This window comes from Coptis chinensis, unplaced genomic scaffold, assembly GCF_015680905.1.
Source record: "Coptis chinensis isolate HL-2020 unplaced genomic scaffold, ASM1568090v1 utg1545_pilon_pilon, whole genome shotgun sequence".
Lineage (NCBI taxonomy): Eukaryota > Viridiplantae > Streptophyta > Magnoliopsida > Ranunculales > Ranunculaceae > Coptis > Coptis chinensis.
The window spans coordinates 19,576-28,856 of NW_028238107.1; the positions used below are offsets into that span (position 1 = coordinate 19,576).

The 9,281-nt window shown below is 36.9% G+C and overlaps 1 protein-coding gene across 1 annotated transcript; it reads right to left on the minus strand.

Moving 5' to 3' along the window:
* Nucleotides 1–4,472: 4,472 nt before the first annotated feature.
* Nucleotides 4,473–5,132, minus strand: LOC147473966 (uncharacterized). The gene has a single exon (XM_086586808.1). The coding sequence runs from the start codon at nucleotides 5,130–5,132 to the stop codon at nucleotides 4,473–4,475; it is 660 nt and encodes a 219-aa protein (XP_086442934.1).
* Between the last annotated feature and the right edge of the window lie 4,149 nt (nucleotides 5,133–9,281).

Below are 9,281 nucleotides of genomic sequence, written 5' to 3' on the forward strand. Positions count from 1 at the left end.
AATAGTCATTGCATCTTTCCATAAATATATTACATGAGCATCTATATTTGTATTGGTAGTAAGTTTCTGAAATCTAGGCTAGTATACTTATTCTACAAATCCTGTGAGAATATAGCCTCAAAGCCTTATGAGTGAAATATCTGAGTAATGACACAAGGGAGAAGTAAAATTTGAACAGAGAAATCACACGTCCACTTGCTTGATCACTATACCATATCCTAAGCGAGAATTTAGCCCTTTTTTGGATCGATATAGCCAGAAATTAAAACTTATATGAAATTATTTTTCGCTAGTCGCCCCTCTGAGCCTTTCTTTAGCCTTTTCATAAACCACAAATCCTTTACCTTTTTATAAAAAACAAAACAAAATAAAAATTAGCCTACCCATTTTTTAATGAGTCTGAGAATAGAGATGAAATGAAGAAAAGAAAAGAGAAAGACCTGTGGAAAAACCAAGAATTTGTTAGTTGCTTCAATTAAGAATAGAAAAGAAAGTTTTCATCCAAAGAAAAGAAAAAAATAAAAAAAATAAAATAAAAAGTTAGAACTCCAAAAAACAGAATCAAAGGAGTCAAAAGCCAAAAGAAAATGAAAAGAAAATGGCTAAGGGTTGAAACAAAGTGTAGAAGCAAAGTAAGAGCAAGGTTTTCTCTAGTTACATATTTTGAAGACTCTATTATCTCAGACTTGTCCTTTTGAATATCCATTTTCTTCTTTCTTAAACCATCACATAATCCCCGCAACACCTAATAAAAATATTTAGCTTAATTAGGAATATGTTAGTGTGATAGTAAGTGGCAGATGTGTTTGATCGACTTCGGCTTTTGTACGTCATTGAGATTGGGAGGAAAAGTGTGCCCACTGCACACTGGACTGAATGAAACTTGAGTGGAAAAATTAGAATGTTTTTGTCTTGACATATATGTGAGGACCTACTTAAGGACGCTATTCCAAAGTTTCAGAAACGGACCTGTTATTGCATTTCATAGCATAGTTCATTATATATATGTTTATCCGTAGATGATTGATTATTTGGAAATTTTGACTTAACCCCCCAAAGTTTGATAGCATTTTGACTAAACCCCCCATTTTTAAAATCATTTGAGTTTGCCCCCCACTCCGTCAATTTTGTGTGTAACAGACATTGGTATTTTAGCTATTGACCATTTTACCCTTATGAAATAGACGTTGCACTGCCCCCAGCTTTGCGAAAACCCCCCAAAAGTTGCCATTATTTAATTCTTGCACTCTCTCTCTCTCATATTTTACATATTGGCCATTTTGCCCTTATGAAATAGCCATTGGGTTTTATATTTTATTCCTTTCATATAAATCTCATCTCCTCCTCAACCCTTTAGTCTGAAATCAACACAAATCTCATCTCATTTTTATGGGTGGTGGCACTTGCGAGGTTAGCAACACAAATCAACCATCTCAGGTTCTATTCTCACACTTAATCTCCTTCCTGACCTTCTTCTTCTTCTTCTTCTTCTTCGTTAACTGTTTTCTTAAACATTGGGGGGTTTATGCAAATAGCATATTGATGTTTGGGGGGTTTACACTAACTAATATTGAACCTCAAACTTAATTTGTTTTGTTCTATTTTCAGATTGCAATGTCATCATCAAAAGCAATCAACTATGGGTCTTGTTTTCTTTGTTGGGATGCAGGGCACTGGAAGGTTGATTGTCGTTGGCTTGATTATCCCTGTGTTTTAGGATGTCCAGATACTATGAGGGTTTGCTGGAGTGGGCAAGAACACACTAAAGGATTGAGATTCCTCAGATGTAATAATGAACCAAGATCTGTGGTTACAAATGGATAGATGTACCAACTAAAGCAAAAGGGAAAGCTGTAGAAGTGGAAGTGGAAAGGAATGAAGTGAAGAACAAAGAGAAGTCTAAAGAGGAGGGGAAACTTAAGTTGTGTATTGATGGTGTTATTAGGATGAATATTGAAGGCAATGTGTCTGATGCAGCTGAACTTGTGAGGAAATTAGCATTTTAATATAATGGACATGTTCAGGTCTACATTTAATTCTGACATAGTGTTCAAGTCTACATTTAACTCTGACATGTTAATATGATAAAAAATGCATAACAGCAAACATGCCTTAAAATGATCAAAACACAGCACTTAAGTCATTGAAGTCATACAACAAATCCATAACACAACACTTAAGCATACATAACACTTCTCTAACACTTAATAGAATAACAAATCAAGTACATTTTACATAGCACTTGACCCAGGTCTGACACAACAAATCAAGTACATTTTACACACAAATCATTGAAGTCTTACAGCAAATCATTGAAGTCTTACACATAGCACTTAAGTTAACCTCAATCTTACAACAAATCCATAACACCCATAAAAATATAGCATTAATGTAGTCAAAACTCCGCCTATGAAGAAGCTTGAGAGGATGTTGTACCCTTCTTGGACCTTTTTCTTGGAGGTGGCATTGGTGGCATTGCAGGTATGTTTAGGGCTGGCCTCAATGGGGCAACATTTTCTTGAGTTTGAATAGGTTCAGATTGGCTAGGTTGTGGACCTTGTGAACTTCCAAATAAAAGTTCAGATAGATGACCTTGATCAGAAACATTTCTCCCCCTCCTCCTACCCCTAGCACCTCCTCTGCCTCTTCCACACCCATCCTCACTTGCAGTCCCCTTTTGGCTCCCATCTGTAACATTTCTCCCCCTACCCCAACTCCTGCTTCTACCACTTCTACTTCCTCTCCCACTTGAAGGCAGTTGACTCCCATCTTCACTTGCAGTCACTTGCCTCTCATCCTCACCACTTGTACCCCTACCCCTACCCCTACCTCTAACACCTTTGCCTCTACTTCTTGCTGGCAAATCACCTTCAACAACTTGACTCCCATATTCACTTGTAGGCAGTTGGCTCTCATCCTCACCACTTGTACCCCTACCCCCACCTCTGCCTCTACTACCTCTACCTTTGGCGGCAAATCACCTTCAGCAACTTGACTCCCATCTTGTGCATTGATTGGTCTAAGAAGAAAGGGGTTTGGGAGTGGCCTTGTTCTTGGTCTCCCAGGCCTTCCTCTTCCTCTATGAGATGCTCTGGCAGCAGCTGCAATGGCATTGGCTTCTGCATTGGCATTATTTCCCACCTGACCTCCTTGACAACCTCTGGCATTATGCCCATAAACTTGGCACCTTGAACACCTTACTGCGTTAGATTCATCTGTACCTCTTCTTCTATTCACCCTTGGCCTGCCAGGCTATCTTTGTCTGATTGGTGGATAGATATACTCTTCTTGAGTAGGCTGTTATAAACACACTACTATCAGATAACATACTACAACTATAACACCAAACATGAAATGGAGTGCAACTATACTTACAATAGGCCATTCATCTTCATGCAAGTAAGGTATAATGTGACCAGGACAAGCTCTTTTGTAAGTTGTTACAGCGAAATAAGGGCTACAATACCTAAAACAACACAAATAGAGGTATAATGATTCATAAAAAGACTGAAATAATTCACATAAATGACTCACAGAAAGAAGAAGATAGAAATGAACCCTTCATAGAAAGATAGACAAAAATGATTCACAGAAAGACATAAATAATTCACAGAAAGATAGACAGAAATGATTCACATAAATGATTCACAGAAAGACAGAAATTATTCACAAAAAGGATTCACAGAAAGACAGGACATAAATGATTTTAAAAATGGGGGATTTAGTCAAAACGCTACCAAACTTTGGGGGGTTAAGTCAAAATTCCCCTAAACAGAAAGACAGAAATGATTCACAGAAAGACAGGACATAAATGATTCATAGAAAGACAGACATAAATGATTCACAGAAAGAGAAATTCAATGATCTTACTCAATCCATGGTTGCCTCCTTGGTTTAATGACAGCTACAACATGAAGGCAAGGAATGACAGTGACTTTCCATTCACGACAATCACATGTGTGTCTCTTTAAGTCCACATTTCACCATTTTCCAGTAAAGACATTAGTCACTAAAAATGTGCCTTCAATTATTGAACCACTCACATTCAAATTTCCAATTTTGTTGCTAAGGTCAATAATAATATCCTTAACCCTTGGCACTAAATCATTATCATTCCATGGCTCACATTTCTCTTTCCTGTTATATAATAACTTCATCTGCAATATCATCACTTGTGAAATCATTTTGACAATGGGTTTGTCCCTAGCCATCAATATATGACTATTCTATGCTTCTGGAAAGTTGTTAGACAAATTATCAGACTTACACACTTCATCAAAGTATGATCTTGCCCACAACCTTGGGTCTCCACCCATCAGATAGTCTTTTGCTCCACTGTCAAGCTTTTCGAGCTCATCCATCAGTTTTGAAAACTCTGACTCTGAATATGTTTTGGCAGCACTCCAGGCTTCAAGCTCAACTCCTCTGTACTTAGTTTTCATGTTCTTGACCATGTGTCTGAAACAATACCTCTAGTTACAATCAGGGAAAACAGTTGCAACTGCAGAACACAATCCTTTCTGCCTATCAGAGATAATAGTCAACTTCTGAGGGTGCCTATTTAAATGTGGTGCCATCTTCTCCAAAAAATCAATCCATGTCTCTGTATTTTCAGCAATACACAAATAAAAAGCAACAGGGAACAATCCATTGTTACCATCCAATGCAATAATAGATAGGCAGACACCTCCATGCTTCCCCTTCAAGAAACAACCATTAAGTCCTATCATAGGCGTACAGCCTTGCACAAAACCATCTAGACTAGCCTTGAATGCAATACACACAGTCATAAAACTATGGAAATTTTCATGTCTAAAGTGCTTTGCAATACTTCCTAGGTTAGCTTGCAAAAGTTGCCTACACAACTCAGGTAATTTTGCATAAGAAGTATCATAACAACCATGGATCTTCTCCATTGCCATGTTATTTGCATGCCAAGCTTGCCAATACTTAATCCTAACCTGATACTTATCCATCATTTCCACTATAACATCATTAGGTGTGTATACCCTATGATGAAGCATCATTTCTTTCTCAAGTCTGGTTGATATCCAGCCTGCATTTGCCATTGGATTCTTGTCTTCTCTATCAGACTCACATGTATGTGTGTTCACCAACTTCCTACACCTCATTGTATGTTTATTTGGTAAAACCCTCCCATAAATCATCCAGGGACAACCATCAGCCTTGCATTTCCATTAAATCTTATTACTATCATTTCTTGTGTATTCAGCAACAAATTTATTACTAATAGCATTAAGTCTGACATAATCCCTACACTCATACCTATCCTTCCAGCACTGCCCAACCTCCAACTTCAAAAATTGTGGAACCCCAACCACTCCTTCATCAGTTGGTATGTTATATGTTCTCTCCAAGACCTCATTTATTCTACCAACATCCTTTTCATCTACAACATTATCATTTCCTCTCAAGTTTTCTTCAACCAACTGTTCTTCTTCACTATCACTCTCTACTGCATCAGGTATGTATTCTTCATCTAATGAAAACTCACTATGGTAAGCCTTTTTTGCATCAATTTGATCCACATTTAATCTAACCCCTTCTGTATGTGCTCCACCAGTTTGTGTTTCATCTACATATGAAATTATGAAATTAAAACCAATGTAATTAGACATTGTAACAGAAAAAGGTCACATATGAAATTAAAACCAATCTATTAATATACCATTCTCAGTGGTCACATTAGCAGTACTAACAGCATGGTCATCCACTCCAAAGTTGAGAAAATCCAAGTTGAAGTAGTCATCAACAACTTCATCTAATGAATAAGGGGTAATGAAATATGTAAGAAGAAGAAATGAAAAATAAGCTCAGAAGTAAGCCCAATAAAGACGTACCTGCAACTTGAGAAAAGAGGCTTGGGAAGTATAGTTTGCCTTACTTTTCTTTTGACTCTGTTTAGAGCTGCTTTGGGACTTAGAGCTTTCTGGTCTTCCTTCAGTAGACCAACTAAGTTGGGTTTCCACCCCACCCAAATGGTCCCCTCCAAGTGATTCACCACTTAAAGTCTGGGGCTGAGACCCACTACCATCAATATTGTATTCTAAAAGTTTTCTACCCTTACTTGAACCACTTGTCGAGTCCACAATCCTATTAACTTCTTCCACAGTTGGCCACTCATCGAGATCAAATTCAATCCCCTTCTTGCATGGTTTCCCTCCTACAATTACAACATCATCATCACTTACTTCTTCCTCATCATCACTACTACTTGACAATTCCTCAACCTCAGTAATTTTCACATACAAATTAGTATATCCACTTCTATCAGCTTTTGCATGAACCCACATATACTTCAAATCATCATCAGAAACTAGCTGCCTTAGATTTCCTCGTTCATTCCAAGTAATCTCCAATATAGGGTTACAGTTGCAGTCAACATGTTTTGTGATCCACTCAACTAATTCTGCCATGTTTGCCTTCTCACCATCAACTAACTCTGTATTTAGTTCATGCCCACCCATATACACATTACGCCTAACACCATCCCTAGTAGCTTCTCTCCATTCACCATTAATATGCAATCTAAGAACTCGATACCTTAAAGCAGCCATTTTCTCTGAAACTACAACATACAACAAAATAAGAATTCCCCTTACAAGTAATCAACCCAACCAAAAACATAAAGGGTAGAAACACACAACAAAGAAAGAGAGAGAGAGAGAGAGTGGGAGAAAGAGAGACTGTGTGTGCAAAAATTGAAACAAAAATGTAATCTTTTTAAACAAAACTAAATTAAATGTAGATAAACGAGACTTACCAACAATTACTAAATTAAAGTACTCCACATACAGAGATCGAGAGAGAGAGTGAAAGTAAAAAGATTAGATTAGGGCAATATTTGGGTGGTTTTCTCAAATGGGTATTACGTTTTAATCTGGCAGGAAACCCAACATAAGGGCAAAATGGCCAATATATAAAATACGAGAGAGAGAGAGAGTGCAAGAATTAAATAATGGCAACTTTTGGGGGGTTTTCGCAAAGCTGGGTTTAACCTGTTAATGTGGGGGGGGGGGGGGCAATGCAATGTCTATTTCATAAATGGTTAATAGCTAAAATACCAACGTCTGTTACACACAAAATTGACAGAGTGGGGGGCAAACTCAAATGATTTTAAAAATGGGGGGTTTAGTCAAAACGCTACCAAACTTTGGGGGGTTAAGTCAAAATTCCCCTTGATTATTATACACGTATTAGCTTAAGTTTCGAATTGATTATTCTGTATTCATTGCTAGTGAGATATATAGATATCTAAGAATAAATAAGGAAACAATAATTTTATTTCTTAGTCGTTGTAGTATAGATGAAGTTTGTGAGTACCTTCTCTGGAAAACTGTCACTAGGCTATAACTCGTCCACTAAGGAATTCCTAGTGGTTTAAGGCCTTATTGGATATGGTCAATACAATCGCACTCGGCGAAACGAGATTAGTTAGAACTCCATTTTTGGTCATTTATTTTAATTTCTCATATTTGCTTGAGGACAAACAAAATGTTGTTTAGGGGTGATTTGATAAGACCCCAAAACTGTAGTTTTAACTCCTTTAATAATATTACATTTAGACAAATTATGCTTATAATAAATAAGAGTTAACACTGTTTACGTATGTTTGTATATTTCAGGTATTGGAGTTAAATATGTGAAGAAATATGTCACTTTTGCAGGAAAAAGGAGCAAAGGTTTGTTGCTAAGAAGTTCTATGGTTAAAGCCCGAGTTTCAAGGAGAAAAAGCCTTTTTAAAGCCCAGTCAAAGTTGAAAAGTCAAAGTCAACGAGGGCAGAAATAGAGTATAAAAGTCAACAAAACTTATGTAGGTTGTATCTTTGGACTCATACCTTGGAATTGGACCTACTATAAGTCAAAACGGCCAGCTCGGAAAGAGCTTTCTAATGGTCTAGGCCTTGATCCAATCAGAGGAGTAAAAGTGGACAAAAAGGTTGTTGTAGTAATTTTCAACAGAGAAACCCTTTTTAGACTTAAGTAATTAGGTTTTGGGCTTGATATAATGGCCCAAAACATAGCTCCGAAGCCCATGCGCGAAATTGTAAACCTAGCCCTCTCCTATATAAAGAGAACTAAGGCAAAACTCTAAATTAACCCCTTAGTTAATTAATTGAGATCTCTCACCCATTAGATAATAAATTAGTTTTCTTCTTTAGTTTTAAACCTAGTTATTCTTTTTATTAGCCTAGCCACCATTAATTCAATCCAAGCTATTTCCAATACAAGTGTTCTTTAATTATGTATTCTTCTCCTTATTATTATGTCCATGATAGTCTAATGAATCATAGCTAAACCTCCATTAGAGGGGTTTTATTAAAGCTTTGATGAACACTTGATGTGTTAGTATAGAATAGTTGTAGTAAGATATTCCACTATAGAAAGTAGTTAATTTACCATGAGAATGAGTTTCAATTGCCTCACATGCTAATTATTAGTTGGTAGAGATATCGTGAATAATTAGGGATAAAAAGACCTAACCTTTATGTGAAAACATAAAGATTAGGGTTGCAACAACTTCATACTAGCATATTAGGGATTAATCAAGGTGGATTTCAAATCTCCCTAATTCCTTCTCATTCACATGTTCGTATTTAATTGCCATAGTATAATTTAGAATATCTTAATTAGTTATTCCCACACATTAGTCTTATTAAAAATATTGCTCTCATTGGTGTTATAGAATTGTTTAAGTTAGTGAAACTATTACATTCTAAGCAACTAGGAGTGGAGCGAAATCTTTACTCTAAGTTTATTACATGATAATTGAGAGTAGAACATTGAACAAAAGAGTTAAGTAGTTTTTACTTCTGCCTAGTTTAAATTAGCTAAATAGGAGTCTAGCAATACTTTTTCTATTATCAGGTACCATCCTTGATTAATACTGTTGAATCACGATCCTTGTGCCTTGCAATGGGTATGCAAGTTTCTTTCAAACCTCAAGTAACAAATGGTGCAACTGGAATCCCCCACCTACACCAAGAGCAAAATTGAACATTGATGGAAGCTTGAAAGGTTCAGATACAAGTCATGGGAGGGGGGGGGGGGTGATAAGAGATGGCAATGGGAAGGTTCTGCTAAAGTTCACTGGGTCAGGTGGTAAATAGTTGGTGCTCTTCAAAGAGTTGAAGGCAATATAGATTGGCTTGAGTGCATGCGCGGATATGGACATCTGGATGGTGGAAGTGGACACAGATTCTATGTTTGCGGTATAGGTTAAAACAAAAATTGCTGCCCCCCCCCTTGGTATTGTATGA

What these genes read in the sequence shown, in the direction of transcription:
- LOC147473966 (XM_086586808.1), bottom strand. Translation starts at nt 5,132, where the DNA reads ATGAGGTGTAGGAAGTTGGTGAACACACATACATGTGAGTCTGATAGA.